The 24,225-nt window shown below is 46.2% G+C and overlaps 2 protein-coding genes across 7 annotated transcripts in view; both read left to right on the top strand.

Annotated features, from left to right (window-relative positions):
* The first annotated feature begins 809 nt into the window (after positions 1-809).
* c5 (complement component 5) lies at positions 810-17,606 on the top strand. Its single transcript, XM_026321489.1, has 42 exons — positions 810-936; positions 1,288-1,483; positions 1,575-1,728; positions 2,104-2,174; positions 2,260-2,357; positions 2,451-2,533; positions 2,608-2,698; positions 3,285-3,393; positions 3,730-3,862; positions 4,488-4,603; positions 5,121-5,309; positions 5,442-5,645; positions 5,721-5,933; positions 6,124-6,273; positions 6,375-6,501; positions 6,587-6,652; positions 6,842-7,033; positions 7,578-7,662; positions 7,792-7,874; positions 8,355-8,494; positions 8,638-8,871; positions 9,312-9,372; positions 9,444-9,533; positions 9,842-10,054; positions 10,437-10,512; positions 10,774-10,933; positions 11,052-11,156; positions 11,413-11,584; positions 11,919-12,043; positions 12,762-12,842; positions 12,911-13,063; positions 13,151-13,213; positions 13,294-13,388; positions 14,073-14,105; positions 14,241-14,340; positions 14,598-14,672; positions 15,038-15,143; positions 15,413-15,496; positions 15,661-15,750; positions 16,619-16,711; positions 17,084-17,222; positions 17,312-17,606. The coding sequence occupies exons 1-42, from the start codon at positions 869-871 to the stop codon at positions 17,451-17,453; spliced, it is 5,058 nt and encodes a 1,685-aa protein (XP_026177274.1). The 5' UTR covers positions 810-868; the 3' UTR covers positions 17,454-17,606.
* Positions 17,607-18,179: 573 nt separating this feature from the next.
* The window catches only part of cntrl (centriolin), a 24,420-nt gene continuing 18,374 nt past the window's right edge, over positions 18,180-24,225 (top strand). For 4 of the 6 annotated variants that reach the window (XM_026321807.2, XM_026321805.2, XM_026321806.2 and 1 more), the window contains exons 1-9: positions 18,180-18,316; positions 20,044-20,170; positions 20,254-20,363; positions 20,923-21,053; positions 21,221-21,362; positions 22,319-22,505; positions 22,606-22,799; positions 23,807-23,926; positions 24,015-24,165. In XM_026321807.2, coding sequence (XP_026177592.1) covers positions 20,116-20,170; positions 20,254-20,363; positions 20,923-21,053; positions 21,221-21,362; positions 22,319-22,505; positions 22,606-22,799; positions 23,807-23,926; positions 24,015-24,165 — 1,090 coding nt within the window. In that variant the 5' untranslated portion in view covers positions 18,180-18,316; positions 20,044-20,115. Of the gene's footprint in view, positions 18,317-18,419; positions 18,446-20,042; positions 20,171-20,253; positions 20,364-20,922; positions 21,054-21,220; positions 21,363-22,318; positions 22,506-22,605; positions 22,800-23,806; positions 23,927-24,014; positions 24,166-24,225 lie in introns of those variants that run through there. The other 2 variants (XM_026321804.2, XM_026321808.2) reach the window with 2 other exon arrangements.

Genomic DNA, 24,225 nt, shown 5'->3' with positions numbered 1-24,225 from the left:
CTCATGTTAATAATATCTAGAAATCTGCACCAGTGTGTCAGCAGAGCGTAGAAAAGCTCCTGTGTCGGTTCAGCAGAACTAAAAGACTTTTGGCGTCTTCATCTTTACTGACGTTTGGTCAATCAGCTAAAAACTCACCAGGTTCCTTTAGAGGAGCTCAACCTTTCTTCCAATTTCAAATATCTGATCCTAAATGTTGTTTTTCCTGGTTCGTGCTCATTAACAGCCACATCAGGTCTGAGGCGGGTTCAGCTGAGACCTGTTGGAATCTGTACAAATATCTAGTCAAGATGAAAATGAAGACGTGATTGTTGTTTCCCTGTAAATAAGCTGGAAAATGTGCTTTAATATAATTCAACTGTCACTTTATCTCTGTATATGTCTATGTACAAGCTCATATATGATACATGTATTAGTATATAAAGGACATTGTATTTGAGTCTATACTGTATACTCCTAATAAAGTATTACTTCACCTTTACCCTCAAATGCAGTTCTGACAGGATCACAGGGAGGAAAGTACTGTAGTAGTGTTTGTTAGTACAGTTTTGAGGGACTTTGGACTAAAAGCTTGAAATCTACCTGAAATGTGTGTTTTTTCGCATCTTTAGCTTTCTGATTTGTCAACTGGCTGATAACAACAAAGCTCCGAGTCAACACATTGGGCAAGACCAGAAAACACAGGCTGAGTAAACTCACCTTTGAGACATGTACACAGACAGGAGCAGTTCCCACTCTGCCGTTTTCAGATGACTCCCACGTATTTGCCAATAGCTGAGCTGATCAACAACTAATAAAACCAAATAAAGCAGCTTTCTGCTGCAGTGAGTCAGCAGAGTCTGTGTTCCTGGGGCTCAGTGTGTGCAGGATGAAGGTGGGCGTCCTACTCCTGTGTGTGTGTTGTCTGTGCTGGAGGACGGAGGCTGAGTCCAGATCGTAAGTCAGCTTTGCATTGATTACTCATGAATTGTGAGCTTTGTTAGCTCTGTTGTTAATTAGCACTAAAACGTCACCTTTAACTGCTCCTGGTGCAGTTCAGTGCCGTCCACGGGCCCAGAGCAAAACGCTGAAGGTCTGAGGACTGTTTAGATGAAAACATGTAGATCCAGACCACTAGCAGGGAACCAGTTTGTCTTCGAGGTGGTGCCAGAGGAACGAAGTACTTTTACTGATTCTGTGTGTGTTATTGAGACCAAATCCCATCCAGAGACCGACTGCGACAATGAATGTGGTGTCCTCCATTGTTACGTTCCACTGTTGAAGGGGCCCCGTCTCCCCTGTCCTCAGGTATCTGATAACAGCCCCTCTCTCGCTGCGCCTGGATGCATTTGAGACAGTGCTGCTGCAGTTGTTTGGTTTTTCGGAAGAGGTGCGAGCCCACGTGTTCTTGAAGACCTCGATGGCTCCAAATCATGTGGTTTTGGCTCGAGAGGTTGTGGTTCTCAACACCCAGAACAACTACCAGGCTGCCGCCAAAGTCCGGGTCAGATATGACACGTCAGGACATTTCTGTAATTTATCAATTATTCTCTTATTCTCACATAAAGTTTTGATCATGATGTTTCCTGCCTTAGCTGTACCCAGGTCAGCTGGACAAGAGTGTAAAAAATGTGATCCTCCACGTCCAGTCAACAGAGATCAATCAGCACCTGTCTGTCCCTGTGACCCGGATCAACGGCTTTTTGTTCATCCAGACCGACAAACCGCTGTATACCCCGCATCAGGGTGGTGAGTGTTTTTTCCAAACACATTTCAGGCTCCACCTCCTTCTGACTCCTGAACGAATCCATAACGCATCTACACATCCTCTCAGGTGGTTTTCCCTCAAGCAGGTGGTCGTTGTTCAGGTGGTCCTTGTTTAGGTGGTCCTTGTTCAGGTGGTCCTTTTCTAGGTAGGTTCTAGTGTTATACAGGTGATTGCAGACTGTATTGTCATTGGAGAAATCCCAGGCTTCCTGTTATGGTGGCAGGTATGTTCCAGGTGAAAAAGTCAGATGGTCCATGTCCCCTGTTAAATTCATGTGGTCTCAAAGTAAAGTCACGTCCTCATCAACCCAGGACATCAGCAACACTTCTCATTGCGTGTTGTCTGTGTGTCACCAGTCAAAGTGCGGGCGTTCTCCCTGAACCAGGAGCTGCGGCCGGCCAATCGCAGCGTCTTCCTGACCTTCAAGGTGAGCGTCTGATCCTCAGGACCACTGCGACATGTTGATTTCTTTCTACAGCGAGAACTCAGATCAGTAACTTTGTCTCCTGCAGGACCCGGACCAAATGACAGTGGACATTGTGGAGATGATTGATGTGAATAATGGAATCCCATCGATGCAAAACCCCTTCAAGATCCCCATCAAACCAAAGTAAGAACATTCAGGCACAAACTTCCTACGACCACGTAATGTCGTCAGTGTGAGTCCAGGCTGTTAGTCATGTTTTACGGTGTGTGAGTCCAGGTTGGGGATTTGGACTGTTGAAGCCTCCTACTCAGATGCTTTTACCACAGCAGCAAGGACAGACTTTGAAGTGAAAGAATACGGTACGTTCTTATAGCAGTCGCATTTTAGCTGGAGTGTAAAAAGAGAATTATTCATTGTTGTTAGTCTGTTTTAGTTCTTCCCAGCTTCTCCATCCTCGTGGTACCAGAAAGAAACTACATCAGCTACGGACAGTTCAACAGTTTCAACTTCAGGGTCTCTGCCAGGTAAGAGTCGGTTCAGACCCAGGATCATCTCAGCAACGACCTGCCTACGTCACAAAGAGCGAAACAAATCACAACTAGACTCATTTTCAACTTTCAGAAACAGCCAACACATGAACATGATGTCAAACAGCAACAGCCAGTGTGCTGCTTTTAAAACACCACAGAAGAAGTAAAAACAAACAAACATCTTAACAGAGAATCAGAATCCACAATAATAATAAGTAATAATAAAGAGGCAGAGGAATAACTGACAAAGATACAGCCACAAAATCCAGTTATACGACGTCAGTTCCTGGTTTACCATCAGAAAAGTAAAAGTGTAATAGGAATATTTTCATAAACATGTAGGACTGGACTTAAATAAACAAAAACATCTGACCCCATTAGAGCCTAAATACTGGTTCTGGGAATGGTGGACATATTCACACATAGATCATGGAACAACCACAGTAAGAAGACCCTGTTTCCAAAGTGGTCCCAGAATCACAGAGGCACGTCACTTCCTCTGCCCCCAACTGTTTAGTGGTGTCTCCTGCACTGAGCGCAGTTTCTGTTAGCTGACCAACGGTGTGTCTACCTGCTGCAGGTATCTCCACGGCGCTCCGGTGGCGAATGCTGAGGTGTTTCTGCGTTACGGCTACGTTAGCGGGAATAATCCTCCAGTGATCATCCCCAACTCTGTCACCAAGCAACAAGTAAGAAACAAGTCACACAGCTGGAAAGTGTTTGCTCATCAGGAACCTAGAAACCTTCTGCCAGACCTTTAATGTTCTTAAACCACAGTTCTTACAGACTAGACCCCAAATGGAATGGCTGAATCTCTACAGTTAAAACTGCCTTTATTTCTCTTTTATGTAAAAAGAATAATTAGTAAAGAGTCTTCCTGTTTTCTGGTCTGCCCCTGTTTTAATTTGCTGTTTATACAAACTCATCAATTCAGTTCCTGATTTTACTACCCAGTATTTTTACTCTGTATACTTTAAAGATCTGAGTACTTTTACTGCCTCACAAAGAAGCTGTGTCTCCTTCAGTTGTCGTCATCAGGGGAAGTGGGGGTGACTGTGAATATGGGGAAGGTTCTGTCCAGACATGATGGACCAAAAGACCTCAACAGTCTGGTGGGGAAGTACCTGTATATAGCTGTACTGCTGCAGGAGAGCACAGGTACACACACAGTACACAACAAGAACACCCATCCTAACCCTAATCCCAGGCTGAGTCCACATCCCAGGCCTGAGTGTTTCCATCAGACCTGCAGTTTGACCCATGTCTGTCAGGGACAGAACCAACTGAGCTCCTAAACTGCCCCCATGCACAGACTGAACTGAAACATGAAGAACAACATCATCTGTGCTCAGTTTCCTCCAAAGCTGCTGGGTTCCCATATGTTCCTTCCAGTTTGGCACCATCAGAAGCTTCTCCATAAATGTCCAACCAATGTGAAGGTCCTGGTCTCTCCACTGCCCCCCCTCCTCCATGTTGATGTTTCCCACACTGAATGATGACGACAGGCGACATGTGCAGAGGAGGGAGACGTTAAAACGACCACATGGATTCTGGTCTGACTGTTCTGACGGCGCTCGCACACTCACACATCGGACAGGAATCAGATCTAAGACCACATATGCAGGTGGACCAGATCTGGTCTGAGATCTGGTTTGGACTGTTCACACTGTGGGAACATCAGGTCTGAGGAGGTTCAGCTGGGATGTGGATGCAGCTTTAGTTTAGATAGTTAGTTTAGTCCTGAACTGTAAAGGTGTAAATGTCTACTTTGTGCAACCCCCAGGTGGGATCAGCCAGGAGGCAGAGTTTGCTGCGGTGAAGTTTGTTAAATCCCCTTACAGTCTGAGTCTGGTGTCCACACCTCTCTTCATCAAACCTGGTCTTCCTTATAACATCCAGGTAAACCCTCCTCCATTTCCATCCCATTCATAATGTGCCAGAACAGGTGTCAAGCTGCATCTCATTCTCATCGTGTTCATCAGGGCTATTGTTGTCAACCTGTTACCTCCTCAGTCCCATAGAACCTCAGACAAACCACAGAAGCCACTTTGAGGACTGTGTAGGACTTATTGGGTTGAACTATCTGGACTGAGTGTGTAGCACCAACACTTTCAGTCTTGTCATTTGGTGTTTTCATGTTTTTGCTATAAAACAAAGATCTGACCTGAACTGCTTCAGCTGTGATCTGATCAGAACCAGTTTCACCTCAGCGGCTGGATCAGTCACACGCATCAGCTGGTTTGTGGTGGTTGATCGGCAGCAGGTTAATGTCAAAGGGAAACCACTGAGCAGCAAGCCCAACTTAGTGTGGAAATCTGCAGCTGGACCCAGTTTTACCGGGTACAATCTGCACCAAACGGGGAGTGAAGTGAGTCTAAGTCAGAAAGAAAACGCATCGATCTGTGTTGATGCGCAGGTGTTGGTGAAGGATCACCTGGACAAACCGGTGAACCGGGTTGAGATTCGTCTGGTGGAACGACACCTGTTCAGACAGGGGAAGGAGACCATGGACATGCCCTGTTCCACCAGCTCCAGCAGCCAATCAGACGGCCTCACTGTCTTCATCTGCAACACACCTGTCGAGGCGGTCAGGGCGGTGCTGAAGGTGAGGAGGAGGATCTGGTTTTTTGTTGGTGTTTCTCTTCCCATCTTTTTTTTGTAGTCGACACTGTCCAGCTCATTGTGTTTTTGTTGTTATTGTTGTTTGTCCACTGTTGTTTCCTGGTTGTTGATGCAGTTTGAGACGGCAGACCCCACCCTGCCAGCAACCAGTCAGGCCACTCTGAGTCTGGAAGTGACGTCCTATCACTCCCCAAACCAGCGATACCTTTACATCGACCCCCCATTGCCCGGCCGCAGCCTGGAGGTGGGCCAATTTGCCAACATCAAGGTGTACTCAGCCACGCCCTCCTACCTGCCCATCAAAGCCCTCAGCTACCTGGTGAGAAAACCGAGGTGATGATGCACGTTGTTCCGTTGTCCCTGTTACTGATTACCTCAATGCCTGCACCCTCAGGTGCTCTCTAAAGGGAAGGTGGTGAATTTTGGAAGTCTGAAGTTCGCTTCCAGCTTTGACAACAAACAGAATCTGCAGTTCGAGGTGACGGCAGCCATGGTCCCGTCCATCAGGCTGCTGGTCTACTACATCCTGTATGGGGAGGGGACGTCCGAGCTGGTGGCCGACTCCGTCTGGCTGGATGTCAGAGACAAGTGTGTTAATGGACTCCAGGTACGCCGAGCCGCTGCCGTCTGTGGAGCTGCTTTCACTCTGGATCCACCTCCAGGACAACATCTCCACACATTTAGATCCACCATCAGAACCAAACCCAAAATTTGTATTTGCAGTTTTTGTGTTTGCCCACGTGTGAGTTTATTTTAAGTGATTTTAGTGTGTGTGTGTGTGTGTGTGTGTGTGTCAGACTGATCTGTCATTTCCTAAGTTGGACTACAAGCCAAAGCAAAACCTCCGGATGGACATCCAGGCGAATCAGGAGGGTCTAGTGGCTCTGTCTGCTGCAGACACAGCTCTCTTCACACTCCGACCCACCTACAAAGACCCCGTATCCATGGTAACACAGAAAACATCCCAGCACACGTTTGTTAGACGCCGTTTGTGTGGACCCTGTGTAGCCGTAACCAGCTCAGTAACAGGATGTATGGGGGCCTGCAGGTGTTGCGTCATATCGAGCAGAGCGACCAGGGCTGCGGCGGAGGAGGCGGCAAAGACGGCGCAGACGTCTTCCGAATGGCTGGTCTCACCTTCATCACCAATGCCAACGCCCACCCATCAGCCAGTAGTACGTCACCGATCAATCAATTCATCAATCAATTGGTCAATCACACCTGTGTTTTGGAGGTGGTTTAATTCATAACCCTGTTCAGGTGAGGCGTGTACAGCAATGGTCCGTCCAAAGAGAGCGCTGACAGAAGCGGAGAAGGCAAAGAAAGGTCAGGGACACAAAAGACACACAAGACCAGCACAGAGACACACAAAACCAGATGCAACAGAAAGCCACTCCACCACCTGCAGACACACACACCTGCAGTCTGACCACATGATGATTGATAACGTGATGATTGATAGATGGAGGAGGTGATGACGACAACAGGTGACAGTGTGTTTTTGTTGGTGAACAGTGCAGAGTTACGGTGGTCTGAAGACCTGCTGTGAACTCGGGATGAAGTACATCCCAAAAAGTGTGACCTGCCAGCAGTTTGCCATAGAGACCTTCAGCAAGAAACCTCTCTGCAGACAGGTCTTCAAGGAATGCTGTGAGTTCATCCAGCAGCATCTGGACGAGGACGAGAACCTGATCCTGGGACGCCACGGTCAGTATAGACTCATCACATCACAACCAGACACACACTGACAGTTTACAGTCAGGGAAACCTTGACCTCCTGTGACCCTTACACATCATCTCAATCTAGAGATTAAACACCCGAAGGTGCTGGTTGCTTTCAGCCATATGAGCTGCGACTGTGCTACACCAACATTAGCGTGGTCGGGCTGCAGTCTCATATACGTGATCATCTAGTCTAGAGCCTGAATCAGACTGGATTTCCGATCGGAACGTGATCTGCTCTGGTCCGTGATTTACAGCTGCAGCCACAGTCAGCTCCTGTCTTTGTCATTGAAATCACATCCAGAGCCATTTTTCATTTTTAGCCCATATCTGTTCACATTTAATCAGAAGACCGGACCCCGTCACTGTGATACTGGAGGAAACGCAGCTGCTGCTCCCTTTGATTTCTAAGTGGATTTAGGGAGGTGTAACCCGAGTTTTGTGATGTTCCTCCTGTCTGAGTGCAGCTGAATCCAGTGCAAACGGACTCGCACTGTATTTATCACAAGCCTGCTCTTTGTGTGTGCAGACCGGGGCACAAACTTCGACCAGGTTCCGTCTCTAGTGCGAAGCTACTTTCCGGAGAGCTGGATGTGGGAGGTGCAGCGCATCAGGTGACACTATTCAAATGCACCTGAGAGTCCCAGTGTGTGTGTTCGGATAAATCGATGAGACACAGAAGCAATTTGTGTTTTCAGGTCTGAAGGTTTTCTGAATGTTCTGTGTATATTGTGTGTCTTCAGTCAAGGCCGGACGTCCTTCAGCAGGACTCTACCAGACTCTCTGACCACCTGGGAGATCAAGGCCGTTGGCATGTTCAAGAACGGTATGTTTCTCTACTTCTTTATTTAAAGCTGCTCCACTCCACGTCTTCTCAGCCTCTAGAGCAGGGGGGTCAAACTCTGGCTCATCTATCCTGCTCACTTTGGACTCCTGGACCAGGTGATTTCAGCCAATCAGAAGCTGCTGGGGCAAACATAGTTGGACAGGGAGGACAGTGGACCTGCGGGACCAGAGTTTGACACCCCTGCTCTAAAGGGTCTAATGAGCGAAACAAACTCCCACGTTAAGCCCCTCCTTCCTGCTCTTTGCCCCTCCCATCCCGTCCTGTTTCCTGAAGCTACGACATCAACAGTGTAGAGGTTTCTGACAAAAGCTGATTCAGCTCCAGGTGGTGTTGTGTTTGTGATGAGGATGTTGAGCTGCACCTGAAACAAAGATGATCTGACTGAAAGGTTCGATACCTTAGTGGTGTGTTGTGTTAATAAATGCAGAGTTAAATAAAGTTGCATTGTTTGTGGCGCAGGGTTGTGTGTTGCGGACCCGGTCCGGGTGTCAGTCAGTCTGCCGCTCAGTATCGACATCCCACTGCCCTATCAGGTGGTCAGAGGAGAGCAACTGGAGCTGACGGGCTCCGTGTACAACCAACAGTCCTTCAGCATCAAGGTAGAAAAACATGCATCACACTCCACTACATATACCATGATGCTCTGCAGAGGCTTGTTTTCAAAACCTGCTGGGAGATGTAGTCCTGCCTACAGAATACTTACTATCTCTCTTGATGAATCTTTGTGTCATTTCCTCCTCAGTACTGTGTGACGCTGACGGTCGGCCCGGCGCTCTGTCTGCTCAAGGCCCAGGCCACTACGGGGGGGGCGGGGCAGCGCTCCACGTCCTGCAGCTGGAGTCACCTGTCTGCAGGGGATGTGGACAAAGTGACCTTCATCGTGCTGGGCCTGGAGACTGGAGAACACACCATGACCTTCACCCTGAAGACACAGGATGGAACCAGAGACGTGCTGGAGAAGAAGCTCCGAGTGGTGGTGCGTACCTGGACGGACGGATGGTGCTAAGTATTCCAGCCCAGGAAAGACTGACTGGGTGGTTTGTAAATGTCCAGGTTAAAGTTAAAGTTTCCTGTGGAGTTTTTGATCTGTAGTATCTTCATGGATCAGGTTTTCCAGGAGGGTTTGGTTTGTCTAGTGCGTGAGGTTATATACTCAGGTAACATTATCAGACAGTGGGTCAGGTGGCAGTAACACCTGAGAGGAGGCAGGAAGAAAACACGTTTGTTGACAGCAAGGAGAAGAAACCTCAAATACAAACACAACTTCAGTTTGTTTCCAAGAAAACCACAGGCGAGCTTTAAGTCTGGACCTGGATTTCTTTAAATCACAGACGCTGAGCTGCTTTAATGTTTTTGTGGATGTAACACAAGGAGTTTGTTGGTGATGAAATCGGTCGTTGCGTTCTGTGTCTGCAGCCTGAAGGAGTGAGGAGGGAGTCCTTTTCTGGAGGGAGACTGGACCCACAGGGACTATACGGTACGTGGTGTGGCGAGCAGCAGCAGGACCTGCAGCTCTGTGTGCTGATCTGTGCTTTCCCGCTGTTGCAGGGTCAGAGAGAAGAACAGTGGAGCTGAAGAACAAAGTTCCGGCCAACATCGTTCCCAACACAGATGTGGAGAGGATGCTCACTATCAACGGTAAGACTTGACTCCGTGTGCTGAGGAACATCAGGAACAGGTCCAGCTCACAGACACAGACCTAAAGCTGATGATGTGGAATCCTTGTTCAGGTGTGTCCAGCTTCTGCCTTTTGTAGCACAAGAGATCCTTAAATCTGGGATCTACTGACAGGCAGGAGGATAGAAATTCTCTTGTAGTGAGTTCTCTAAATTGAAATTTTTGCTGCTGTCCCAAGAATCCTAGGTTTGTTACAGTCTGGCCTGTACTGCCCCCTCTGGTGTGTTAGTGTAATTACATGTATAACCTTCGGGGTTTCTGTGCACCAGGTGACGTTATGGGTGAAGTCCTGACAGTGATACACAAGCCTGAAGGCTTACGACAGCTTGTCAACCTGCCGCCCGGGTCGTCAGAGGCGGAGCTCGGCGGACTCCTCCTCTTCGTGCAGCTGTATCAGTACCTGGAGACGACGCGACGCTGGGACCTGCTGGGAGCAGACATCGAGAAGAACGCAGCAGATCTGAGGCAGAAGATCAGAGAGGGTGAGGGTAATCTGAGCACACAGAAGTGTGTAAGGAGCCTGAGCTCCACCAGCAGGTTGATCCAGAGCTCAGGAGCAGCATCAGCAAAGTCCTGGTCTCCTGTAGTCTTTAATGTGGACCCTGGGACAGTCAGCAGATCATGAGCCGAAGGTGTAATCAGTGAAACCTTCAGATCAATCTGAAAACAAACCAGGAGCTAAAACTGACTGAGTAGAGGATTTGTAGTGTTTTTACAGTGTGTGATAGGACTTTTACTGAAGTAAAGGATCAGAGGACTGGTCTTTTCAGTTCAGCTGCAGAAAACGTTTCTAGCTGTGTGTGTGTGTGTGTGTGTGTGTGTGTGTGTGTGTGTGTGTGTGTGTGTGTGTGTGTGTGTGTGTAGGTCTGGTCGCTGTCAATTCCTTCAGAGGTGGAGACTCCAGCTACAGCATGTGGATTAAGCGAGAGCCCAGCACCTGGTCAGAACACACACACATGATTAAACTAAACTTCCTGACAACTGGACAAACACCTTCCCAGTTTTCAGGGTTAAAATCAGGAAATGATCTTTGTTCCTTATTAAACATGATTTGACCTCAGAAGTTCAATGTTTACCTCATTTTATGACTTTAATAATTATGTTGGACATCATCACCCTCACTGGGCTGCCAGGGCCCTCAGTCATAATCAAATATCGTGTGGAGAATGACGCCTCTCTGCTCTGCCTCTCTGACTGGCAGGCTGACTGCTCTGGTGGTGAAGACTCTGTCTGTGTTGGACCCGGTGGTCTCTGTAGACCACCAGGCTCTGTCAGAGTCTGTGGCCTGGCTGATCCACAGCACTCAGCAGCAGGACGGATCCTTCACTGAAAAGTCATTGATCAGAGCCAACAAATACATGGTGAGCAGCCTCCTCCTCCTCCTCCTCTTCCTCCTCTTCCTCCTCCTCCTCTTCCTCCTCTCTTTGTTTAATCTTTACCTGAGAAATCCTCTTTTTTGTGTTTTCTGATTGGTTGCAGACTGCAGGGACGAATGAGATCGAGCAGTCTGTGTACCTGACGTCCTTCGTGCTCATCGCCATATACAGAGCAACGAGGATCAAAGACCCAATCCTGCAGCTCAGAGTGAGAACAAACCTTCGTCCTCCTCTTTTCCCCGTCAGGCAGCAGAGAGCCAGTGCTCTCCTCATGGTGGATTTTTCATATTTATTTCTAAATAATCAGTAACTTCTCAGGTTTGGTCTGAGTCTGAGTTCTGACTGACCTGGTGGTTGAACTGGACTGAACTTCATTTCGCTCAAACCTTCCAGCAACACGCTCAAACTCAGTTTAGTGAACCCACTTTGAAAGGACATGACTCCATCACTTCTTCTTCTCTCAGTTTCATGATGACAGCATGAGGTCTGCAGCAGACTACATTTCCCAACATGCCCCAACTGTGAAAAGTGTGTATGTGCGTGCAGTGGCAACCTACGCCCTGACCCTTCATGACCCCGACGGCATGTCTGTGTCCCAGCTGCTCTCCAGCCTGGAGGCCCTGGCTCGACAGAAAGGTGTGTTTGCCTTTCCTGCTCCAGCACGTCTGGATCTTAACTAACGCTCTGTAAAGACAATTATTTAATTTAGGTCAGTAAGGTGGCACGGTTGTGCAGCGGTTTATGCTGTCCTCTCACAGCAAGAAGATTCCAGGTTTGAATCCTCTTTAAAAAAACAAAACAACAGTAATACACCATGAGGACGTGTGTTCTATTCCTCACACCTTCAAGGATTCAGGTTTTAGACCCAGGTTTAGGTCAGAGTCTGGGTCAGGGTTAGGGACACAGGGATGTTTTATACCAAGGATGATCCAACAAAGACAGCTGACAAATGTGTGTGTTTGTTGTGCAGGTCACCCGGCTGTCCTCAGGTACTGGCAGGAGTCGAGTGTGACAGCTGATTGGCTGAAACCCGACCAATCCAGCGGTCTGACGGTGGAGATGACGGCGTACGTCCTGCTGACTGTGCTGCTCAAGGTGCTGCTGTCTGCTCTAAACATACAGCCAGTAGTCAGAGCTAAAGTCTAAGCTAACCGGTGTCTTTTTACCCAGAGCAGCAAACATTTAGTTTAAATTCTTAAATTTCCTTTAAATAAATACCTTTGTCTTTCTTTACCTTGCACATCCTGTCCCAGATGTGAAATGTGCTGATGAAACGATGTCGAGTGTGTTTGGTCATGTTAGGGCAGCACCTTTTAATGTCCAGGATGAAGAGCAGGAGTCATTGCAGTCTTGACATTCAGATGCAGCGTTAGTTGTCAAAAGTGATTTGTTATATATTATGTTTTAAAACAGTAAATCAGTACGAGTTACTTCTGAAGTTGCTTCTCCTGCAGCATCCCCATAAACTGAGACTGATATAAAGTAAAATTATTAAGCCCCAGGTTCCACGTACTAACTATTATAACTATTATAACTGTATAAATATGAGCAGCCAGTCAAACAGAGACTGATGTTGTGGCAGCACCTTCACACCCTGCAGGTGTAGCAGACTGGCCCTGAAGATGCTGCTCAGGGCGCCAGGCTGACAGTTTGACCCTTAACCTCTGTTCCCTACACGCCTCCGCTGGCCTGACATCTCAAAGCTTGAGGATGTAGCAGCACAGTAACGTGTTATGTTACTGTGTTGCTACGGAAACCACGATTCAGGTGTAACTAATGCAATTTACTACTGGAGTGTTTTTGTGTGTTGAAGGGGAGGATCCCCTACGCCAATCCAATCCTGTCCTGGCTGACCCAGGATCAGCACTATGGAGAAGGTTTCTACTCCATACAGGTAAACACTCACACACATCAGCACAGGTGTGGCTTTCTTCTGTCGCTTTGACCTTTGACCTCTCTCAGGACACAGTGCTGACTCTGGAGGCGTTGACGGAGTACAGCAAGATCGCCCCTCGAACCATCCTCAGCCTGGACATCAACCTACGCTACAGAAAGAAGGGGCCGCTGGGACAACTCCACCTGAGCCAGAGTCGACCTGTGGCCACGCCCATCCAGGTAAGACAGGTGCAGCACGGTGAGGGAAGTGCAGCCTCTGCTCTGCTGCTAATGAACTTTCTCTCCTTCTGTTTGTCTGTCTCCCAGGTGACAAACAATGATGACATCATTGTGTCCACAGGTTATGGGAGGGGGGTGTCAAACGTAAAGGTGGGTGTGGTTTAGATTTGGTTATTCATAAGGCATTTCCCAGCATGCCTTGTAACTTTAAACCTTTCTTGTGTTTGCAGATGAAGACAGTTTACTATGAGACGACCTCGTCCACAGTGAAATGTAACTTTGACCTCACTATAGAGATGGCCAGCGCCGACATGTCCAGAGGTACGTACCTGTGTGTTTACCTGTCTGTATACCTGTGTGTCTGTATACCTGTGTGTCTGTTTACCTGTGTGTCTGTATACCTGTGTGTCTGTTTACCTGTGTGTCTGTATACCTGTGTGTCTGTTTACCTGTGTGTCTGTATACCTGTGTGTCTGTTTACCTGTGTGTCTGTTTACCTGTGTGTCTGTTTACCTGTGTGTCTGTATACCTGTGTGTCTGTTTACCTGTGTCTGTATACCTGTGTGTCTGTATACCTGTGTGTCTGTTTACCTGTGTGTCTGTATACCTGTGTGTCTGTATACCTGTGTGTCTGTTTACCTGTGTGTCTGTTTACCTGTGTGTCTGTATACCTGTGTGTCTGTTTACCTGTGTGTCTGTATACCTGTGTGTCTGTTTACCTGTGTGTCTGTATACCTGTGTGTCTGTATACCTGTGTGTCTGTATACCTGTGTGTCTGTATACCTGTGTGTCTGTATACCTGTGTGTCTGTTTACCTGTGTGTCTGTATACCTGTGTGTCTGTATACCTGTGTGTCTGTATACCTGTGTGTCTGTTTACCTGTGTGTCTGTTTACCTGTGTGTCTGTTTACCTGTGTGTCTGTTTACCTGTGTGTCTGTTTACCTGTGTGTCTGTATACCTGTGTGTCTGTTTACCTGTGTCTGTTATTGTCTCCTCCTCAGGGCCCAGTATGCGTGCTCCTCACCTTGTTGCTTGTGCAAAGTAAGAAAAGTGAAACCAAGTGATGATGTTTATCTGTTTATATTTACAACATAATATAAACATTTGAAATTATTACAAACCAATTCATAGACATTTTGATGTGACATTGATCCTGTAAACATCCGTGTCTTCCAGGTATAAACCTCCTAACGACGTGCACACAGAGTCCACACTGACAGTCATGAAGATCCAGCTGCCGACAGGTGTGGAGGCTTACCTGGATGACCTGAGACAGGTGAACGCTTTTACTCTGAAAATCCCAGTGGATGTTTTGTCCTCTGTTTTCTTTTACTTTGTTTAGAGAAGAACTAAACACCCTTCTTTGTGGGACAGTGCTGGAAGAAGTACTCAGGTCCTTTACTGCAGTAACAGTAGTAGTATTAAATCTTCTGTTCCAAGTAAAAGTCCTGCCTTCCAATAAATAATAAAAGTCTGTGTAACTGAATCCTCCTGCATGGGTCTAACAGTAAATACTCTGATGTGGTTTCACAGTTCAGAGACACAGAAGAGCCGCTCATCTCCCACTATGAACTGGAAGGAAACACTGTGGTGATTCAGCTGGACACTGTGAGTCACACCCTGCACCATCAGAGCCCCACAGGATTAGCTTGTTGGTTTGAGGGTCGAGGTAACAGCAGCCAAAGATTCATTAAGACTGAAAAAAGGAGCTAGTTCTTCTTTATTTCCATTTGTTATTTCAAACCTGAAAATATTGGACATGAACATCATTAAAAGTAAAAACTAGATCCAGATCTTTTTTCACTGAAAAACTGATTGGAGGTTTCAGAAAATCAAGAAAAATAATGTAACATGATAAAAACCAGGTTTGTGTAATTTGTGGGTAATGATTTCAACATTTAAATCCACTGGATTCACCTTTTTTAATATATTTTTTAATTTGGTCCAATTGTTCCTGTGTTTTTCTATCTTAGGTTCCCTCTGATGTCTTCCTGTGCGTCGGATTTCGGATCAGAATCGGGTTCACAGTGAACGGAGCCAGTGAGTCTGTGTTCACTGTCTATGAGCCTCAGGACAAAGGTGAGAAACACAACCTGCTGTGCATGCTGGGATTTGTAGTCAGTATTGGGTCTTTTCTTTTTTTTTTTTTGCTGCAGCCCCCTCTCCCTTACGCCGAGGACACCACATCCATTGGTGCTGTCAGTCTCTGGATGGGATCTGGACTCAGGGACACCCACACTGAGTCGGCGGCTGCATCCATCATGACTCTGGAGAAACCAGGGGTGATTTTGTTTTTGTGAAACTGCTCCTTTTCATGCTGGGCTGTTTGTGCCTGTTTTCCTCTGCAGGCAGTACCTGCACCAAACTCTTCTCCAACCAGGAGCAGAAGCTGCAGCGCCTCTGTGTGGAGGAACAGTGTCAGTGCATGACAGGTAACGTCTGCCTCAGTGACTGACCTGCTGCCTCCCACAGTGCTGGTTGTTGTTTGACATGTATTTGTTGTTTGTTACAAGCTTTCCTTGTTGCGTACTCTGTGTGTCGTTGGCATCATATTTCCTGTTGTGTTCTTATATTTGTATGCGATCGCGTTGTGTAGCTGCGTGTGCTGCCTACAGAGGAAACGTCGACCTGACTCTGACAGCAGCCAAACGCACCGAGGAGACCTGCACACCTCACATCAAATATGGTGAGGATCAGATTCAGCATGAGCATGAGTTCACATGCTACCACACAGGGGTTCACACAGGCCACTTCATAAGTGGACCTGTCATTTAAAAAGCCCGGTTTGGGTCCCATGAGCTACTGGGCTGAACCTGCACATGATAAAAATAAAGGAAACAAAGAAAATGTATGTTTGAGAACTGGAGCCAAGGTTTCCTACATTTCTAAAACACTCAAAGAGTGATGCTCCAAATGTGGGAGCATACCGGGTCAGACTGTCACAGGTGTGTAGAACACGCCAGGTAACAAGGGACAAGGGAGCGGGTCAGTTGGCGGCCAAAACAGACAGGACCTGTGTTGTTTTGGCTACTGATCAGTTTTCCTCTAATTGCTGGTGGAACCACACCCTGATGGTGAGCTCAGTTTATCAGAATCAATATCAGTTTTATTGCCAGGTACAGCAAAGAACACTTTACAGTACTAAGAATTAGTCTTGGTGTCTGGAGCAAGCACATATACAGGTAAGGAGTATGTACACAGTTTTAGAATAAACTAGAAAGAAGAATAAAGAATAAAATTAAATAAATACTATGTTTATACAGAAAAGTGAAGTGTGTAGTGAAAAGTGACTGACTATAGTTTTGGGGGGGGGGGTCACATAGAGGTAACTGGGGTACTGTTCAACAGGCTGACCGCAGTGGGGAAGGAACTGTTCTTGTGGCGTGAGGGCCTGGTCCTGATGGACCGGAGTCTCTCTCCAGAGGGGAGGGACTGGAAGTGTTAATGTTTGTAGTTATGTTTTGTGCCCAGCTGTTTTTTTACAATATAGAAAATCAAACAATAAAAAAGACACAGTTTCCGCTGACCCTGTCCCCCCCCCTCCTCCCCGGCAGCCTACAAGGTGACGGTGAAGGCTTCAGCAGCAGAGGGAGACTTTACGACCTACACAGCCACTGTAGTTGAAGTCCTGAAGAACTCAGATAAAGGTGAGACATTTACTCTGACTCATATTCAGATCCAGGCAGCACAATGACTGTTTTTCACATTAGACTGAACATCACGTGAAATCTTCACATTAGTATCTGTGCGTCACCGTGAGCGCCCCCTGCAGGGGACACAGAGCAGGACTGCAGAAAAACAACATGGCAAGAAAAACATTTCATCTCTGTCATGTTTGTGTCTCTGTGCTTCAGTTTTACTAAAATCTGCCCCCCCCCCCATGTCTCCTCGGCTCCCACCATAAGCCCCGCCTTCCTGGTCTTTAACTCACATACCTGCTGTTACTGCTCCTCTGCACCTCATGTTTACTAAACGTTCCACAAAGGTTCACGCTACGTTCACTCTCCTTCTCTCTGCAGAGCTTGAAGCGGTGAGTTCAGGTACAGATGTGGTCCTGATAAAAAAGGCCACCTGCAGTGCTGTTGACATGCAGAACAACAAACAGTACCTGGTGATGGGAGCCAGCGGGTCAGAGGTCAAACTCGGCCAGACCGTCAAGTCAGTGTCCCTCCATCACTTTCTTACTTCTGGTTTGTATTGATCCACTTTGGTCTGACACAGGTTGGTGTTGTGTTTGTGTCCTGTAGGTATCGCCTTCCTCTGGATTCTGAGTCCATAGTGGAGCTCTGGCCCACGGACTGTAGTTCTCCAGACTGTGTGGACTACATTACCCAGCTGGAGGACTATGCGCTGGAAATGCAGTTGTACAGCTGTCCTGTCTTGCAGTAACTCTGCAGCTGAACAGTTTAAGCACATTTAAATTTAACTCTGCCTGGAGCGTTTACAAGTGAAAAACACAGAAAACAGTTGAAATGTAAATGTTATGTCTCTCTTCTCTAACTCTGCCTTCATTCCATGGTCTGACAATAAAGGAGAATAAATCCTCTGTGTGGTCTCTGCTCCTCTGGCCAGGTGCCTGTTTGTCCTTCCCCCAAGAACCAGAGTATCAGTCTGTTGTGGACATGACATGTCAGCGCTGTCTCCGTGGAACTAACAGTGGACCAATGTAAAGGCGAAATGTGCTTTTACTGCAGTAACATTTTGAACAGAGGATTTTTATACTGTGGCCTTACTACTCTTACTGCAGTAGAAGTACTTCTTCCACTCGAATACTATCATACACTTGTGCTGCCTTTCGGTGTTGTCGGAAACCTTAACACTATCACTTGAGCGCGCATGACACAGTTAAGAACAAATGGAAACGTTATAATGAAGGTCGTCCTGAATTTCACTTCGGTGATAAATAAAGTTTATCTAATCTAATCTAATCTAATCTAATCTAATCACCGTGATGTGGTTGTTCTGTATCACACAGAACCAGCAGATACTGACCCAGGTTATGTGAAAGGGGACCATGAAGGCAGCAGCACCTGCAGAGTTCTGTTGGTGCAGATCCTGGGAGTTTACGACAAAAGTATCGGCATTACTGCAGTTACCTGACGCCGGTTGTGTGAGCGGGTTGCCATGGGGATGGAGGATTAACCAATCCCAGCCTGGCTAACGTTAGCAAAGTTAAAGTTACCGGTCGGTTACCGCCGGTTTCTCCAGGTTTCTTTTCCCGGGACGACGGTTCCAGTGCCAGTCTAACCGGGGTAGGTACAGGAGCTGCTGGTTAGTTAACTGGTTAGCCGAGTTTAAACCTACCGCTGGTCAAAGCGCTTTGGGGCTCTGGTTTCTATGGTAACCGAGGACTAACCAGGCTAAAGCAAGCGAATTATCCGGTAACTTAACTAGCTAGTTAACGTCAACAACATCACTTAACTACTGGTTATGTCTTTATTCACTAACTCCTCACAGGCTAGTTTAGTTTAACTACTAATCACTAGCAGCTAGTTAGCTTGTCTTCAGTAGTTTATCCTCCATTTATTAGTTATATATTAAGACCTGATTAATCAGTTAACTGATAGTATTGGATTCTAATTATTGATTATTGTGTTGATCACTTTAATGTTGGAGCTGAGGTTAACTACCTTATATACTTCTGATTTGAAGTACTTTATATACCGCTGGGTAGCTGACGTTAACTACCTTATATACTTCTGATTTGAAGTACTTTATATACCGCTGGGTAGCTGACGTTAACTACCTTATGTACTTCTGATTTGAAGTACTTTATGTACCGCTGGGTAGCTGACGTTAACTACCTTATATACTTCTAATTTGAAGTATTTTATATACCGCTGGGTAGCTGACGTTAACTACCTTATATACTTCTAATTTGAAGTACTTTATATACCGCTGGGTAGCTGACGTTAACTACCTTATATACTTCTGATTTGAAGTACTTTATATACCGCTGGGTAGCTGACGTTAACTACCTTATATACTTCTGATTTGAAGTACTTTATATACCGCTGGGTAGCTGACGTTAACTACCTTATATACTTCTAATTTGAAGTACTTTATATACCGCTGGGTAGCTGACGTTAACTACCTTATATACTTCTAATTTGAAGTACTTTATGTACCGCTGGTTAGCTGACGTTAACTACTTTATATACTTCTAATTTGAAGTACTTTATATACCGCTGGGTAGCTGACGTTAACTACCTTATATACTTCTAATTTGAAGTACTTTAAATACCGCTGGGTAGCTGACGTTAACTACCTTATATACTTCTAATTTGAAGTACTTTATATACCGCTGGGTAGCTGACGTTAACTACCTTATATACTTCTAATTTGAAGTACTTTATATACCGCTGGGTAGCTGACGTTAACTACCTTATATACTTCTAATTTGAAGTACTTTAAATACCGCTGGGTAGCTGACGTTAACTACCTTATATACTTCTAATTTGAAGTACTTTATATACCGCTGGGTAGCTGACGTTAACTACCTTATATACTTCTAATTTGAAGTACTTTATATACCGCTGGGTAGCTGACGTTAACTACCTTATATACTTCTAATTTGAAGTACTTTATATACCGCTGGGTAGCTGACGTTAACTACCTTATATACTTCTAATTTGAAGTACTTTATATACCGCTGGGTAGCTGACGTTAACTACCTTATATACTTCTAATTTGAAGTACTTTATATATTGCTGGGTATCTTGGGAATTTCCCCCCAGGGATCAATAAAGTTTGATGATCAGTCTGTATTTTGTTGGATCCATCTGATCCTGAAAACTAAAGTTATCAGATAAATGTAGAGCAGGAAAAGGTCCAAGCTTTGACTCTGAGCCTTAACGTTCTACATTTAACAGTGTAGACAACCAGAGCTGGAGTGATCAGTCAATAAATTAATTAATTGGTACCTGTTCATTCTTTTCATATCACAGACCATATAACTTTTGTTTGTAATGTTTCACAGACAAAACAATTATTGGACTAATAGAATAAATGCTGAGAGTAGCGGGGAGCTGTCCTGCTGTGTGGTCCAGGGATGGAGGAGCAGAGGGAGGCAGGAGGAGAAACAGACTCTGAGGAGAGCAGAGGAGGTACAGGAGGCGATGTGGACTGAAGGCTAAAATGTCGACTCATGTTAGGACTCTAACGTGTGTTCCTCTTTCTTCCCTCTGAGGTGTCAGGTACATCACAGAGGAGCTGCTGTTGAAGCTGACTGGTTGTCAGTCTCTGGCGCTGGTTCATTCTCTGAATTTATCATCTTCAACTGGAGACAAATGCATCAAGGTAAGAACAACCCAGGCAATAATGTTAAATAAGCTTTTACCTATGTGCTACATGATAAATTCAGTGTGTGTGAGTCCAGATCCCATCCATAGACTGACAGCACCAATGAATGTGTGTGAATCCAGAACCTGGTTCAGCTTATGGGTCTGAGCCGTAGACCTCCATTGTTGTCCAAAAACTATTAAAACCACAGCAGGGAGCCACACCGCTGACCTGGCTCACATGGTTCTTCCTCACCAACAATGGGAGGCCCGTCTGTTTCCAAAAACCAGCTCCAGACCCTGAGAATGGCCGTCACTGTTTACTGACTCTGAAGGAACCAAGAGTCCACTGGGCTCTGCTCTGGTTCCACAACAGTGTGGACAGACTCATGTTACTGTGTCTGTTCTTGGCTGGCAGATTAACTTTAGGTCACTCAGAAACCCCCCCCACCATTAGTCTCCCAGATATTTTCATGAACTCTAAAGACAGGACACGTGCAATGTTCTGACCAGTACAGGGCTCACTGATGTTAGAAATGTTCTGCTGTTGCTGCTGATGGAGTCTGTGTGTGTCTCAGTTCATAGAGAACCTCCATGGCTGTCAGCGCCTGCAAGTGTTGAACTTGAACCACAACATGATCCAGAGGATGGAGAGGCTGAACGCTCTGACTCAGCTGAGAGAGCTGCAGCTGGCCCACAACAGCATCCAGTGAGGCACACACACACTTTATGCTGCAATCGGGCTGCAGGGCTGCCATGATGATTATCAAGACACCTTTGTAGACACAGTACTCACAGCTTCATGTGCATAGGGGGGAGCACAGTTTGGTGTTGGAGGTTGTGGGTCCTAAAATTGCAGAAAACTTTTTTTTGTAGGAGGATTGAGGGACTGGAGCTCTTGTCCAACCTGCAGCGTCTCAACTTGTCCTACAACAGGATCGACCATGTTCCTGTGTGGCTGGGGAAGAAACTGCAGTCACTGCAGACACTGCACCTGCAACACAACCTCATCACCTCTGTGAGTACACACTGTCTCTGTGGACTGCTCTGAGTTGTATACTCTGTCAACGCTATTACAGGTCCTGGAAAAACCTGGAATTAGAGTCACAGCTAATTGTTGCTTTTAACATTGTCACAGTTCTTCAGAGTTCTTCTTCTTCTCAGGCAGAATAAAGGGAAACTCTGACCAGGATGGGATTTAATCCCATGCATGCAGAGCACAATGAATTACTAGGCTATTGCCTTAACCACTCAGCCTCCTCATCTGTCTTGTGTGATAAAGACCTGATCCAGTTTAGAAAATAACAATAGTCTATTTGAAATTTCATTTTATTTTCGCCATGCATTAAACATTGGAGTTATTTTGTTCTAGTAAAAAAGCTGTTAGTGGCTCTGCAGTTGAGATCAGGTGTACTTTTATTTTGAAGGCTAATCCTCTGTGCTGTGCTGCTGTAGCATCTGCAGACTTAGTGGACTGTGTCTTATGGTTAAGAGCAGCAGTCCCCAACCTTTTTTGTGCCACAGACCAGTTTCATGTAAAACAATATTTTCATGTACCGGTATAGAAACAACTAAAAACAAAGTGCATAAAAATTAAACTCGCCATCCCACTGAATTAGTGGGAGCCATGAGCTTGTTTCCCTCCTACGAGCCGGTCCCATCTGGGGTAATGGAGCTCTCCAAAGACGTTTGTTTTTTGCTCATTTTTGCTGGTTTGTGGATTAAATTTTGATGTACCACATCACGTGACCGAGATGAGCGGTTTGTCAAAATAAAAGATCTTTCAGACTCTGATGATCAATAAAATATTTTTTTATTCAGCCTTTCTGAGGGCCCGGTACCAAATGACCCTGCCCGGTGGTTGGGGACCTCTGGTTTAGACTATGTTTCAGAACCTGCCGCAGGTTGAGGTTAGAGCTGTCTTTAGTTTCTCACTAATGCGACGATGAGTGTGGATGTTGTCCGGTGTCGCAGCTGTACGAGGTGTCCAGACTTCGTTCTCTGAGCAGCCTGTCAGATCTGTCTGTCTCAGGAAACCCCGCCTCCTCGCTGCCACACTCCCGCCTCTTCTTGCTGTACCACCTAAGGACTCTGGACAGGTTGGACAACCTGCAAGTCACCCAGGAGGAGCGAGGACACGCCCACCAACGCTTCAACGCTGGTACGTTATTTCATGTCATGTAAAAATGGCAGCTGATTGGTCAGAGCCACGCTGCAGAAAATACTCCTGACACTTATTTTTACTTGATGTTCGTGATCAGAGGAGCTGGAGCGTCTGCAGCGGGAGGTGGACAGCAGCCAATCAGAGCTGAGCAGGCTTCAGAGGGAGCAGCAGGCCGCAGTGACCCGCCTCCACCAGCAGGAGGAGACAAACCGAACGCTGACGGCTCAGACACAGACACAACACCACACACACACACTGCTGGAGCAGCAACTCCACACCAAGAGTCAGCTGGTACAACACACACTCTGTCTTGTAATATTGAGACTTATACTGGCCTCCTGAGGGAAAGGGTGTTGACCTTTGACCTCTAACTTCCACCTGTGGTTTTCCAGCAGCCGTTCTCCAGAGCTCTCTTGTTCTCTTCTTCTCCTTCAGTTGTTTCCTTGTTGTTGCCAACATCACACCACAGGCACTGCTGTCCTCTTACTAATGAATAATAATAAAGCAGGAATGTCTGTTGGGTTAATCCAGTGAATTAGCACATGACTACCTATAATGTATTTGTTAATTGGCAGTAAATCTGGAGCAGTGAATGAGCTTTACGTGGTATATAGATCTAATGTAGTTCTGACCAGATGTCACGATAATTTAAACATTTTTATCTGCTGCTCTGATACGTTTTATATTCACTCATACATTAATAAACATGATTCCAGCTGATGTGTTGCTGGAAATAGATTCCAGTTACTATCACACAACCGTAGTGTGAGCCATAAACATGAGAATATGTTAAAATGACTTGTTGATGAAACTCAAGGTTTGGTCTTGTGAACATTTAAGGAACATTCTGCTGATTTAGTGCTAAACCTTCTTCACTGTGTCTTCATGTTCTCTGTCTGCACACCTTGTTTCCTAGCCCCGCCCTCCTGTGTTTCTACTGGGTGTGGTCTATCAGGTACTCTGACATCACACTAAAACTCAGTCCCCCATCATCCCTAGCTCCATCAGACTCCTGCTGTATGATCCCAGGTAGCTTGTGTGTGTGTATTTGTCACCCGTCTTCAGTGTGCAGTGTTCAGCATGTGTGTTACAGAGCGTCTTCTCACTGTGGAAGAGAAGAACATTCTCAGTCACTGAATATGACCTTTATCCAAACATACTGTGTCTCATACTGTATGACTGACCACTGATTTTACATAATTTCCATTTGCTGTGTGTTCTAAAGATTCTGCTCCTGGCATAGACTTGTGACGTCCTGCAGCTGTTTCACAGTAAAAGCCATTTCTTTGTGTGTTCAGCTGGAGAAGACGAGAGCGGAGCTGACCAGAGCCTTTCACCGACTGTATGAGCTGGAGCAGGAGCTGACTTTCTACAAGATAGACACCAAACTCAGCCCTCTGCCCCCCTGCAGCGTACAGGTCACTGTAGAACATGCACACATACGGATTATACAGTAGAGTCACCCCCACCCTCCACCCTCTTACCTTGTTGAACCCGTCTCCTCAGGAAGCTGACACTGACTCTGTGGCCGAGAGCCCGTACATCGGAAAGGCCCGTCACATCAGGAACACCATCACCTCCACCTCCCGAAACCAGACCCAGGACCTGGACTCATCACACCCCCTGCTGGAAGACTGTAGAACACAGCCGAGTACAGGTAAGGACTGATTTCTGCTGTTCATGACACTGGTGATCAGTAGTGAGAGAAAATCTGCAG

The sequence above is a fragment of the Mastacembelus armatus genome, chromosome 9 (assembly GCF_900324485.2).
Source record: "Mastacembelus armatus chromosome 9, fMasArm1.2, whole genome shotgun sequence".
Taxonomy (NCBI): Eukaryota; Metazoa; Chordata; class Actinopteri; order Synbranchiformes; family Mastacembelidae; genus Mastacembelus; species Mastacembelus armatus.
Note: the sequence above shows the minus strand (reverse complement) of the source record. Positions and strands in the feature narration are given on the sequence as shown.

Bases quoted from the DNA above. Each gene is read 5' to 3' on its own strand.
- c5 (XM_026321489.1), top strand. From the start codon at position 869: ATGAAGGTGGGCGTCCTACTCCTGTGTGTGTGTTGTCTGTGCTGGAGG. The intron at 8,495-8,637 runs GTAGAAAAACAT...TTTCCTCCTCAG, and splicing joins AACAGTCCTTCAGCATCAAG to TACTGTGTGACGCTGACGGT. The intron at 10,934-11,051 runs GTGAGCAGCCTC...GATTGGTTGCAG, and splicing joins TCAGAGCCAACAAATACATG to ACTGCAGGGACGAATGAGAT.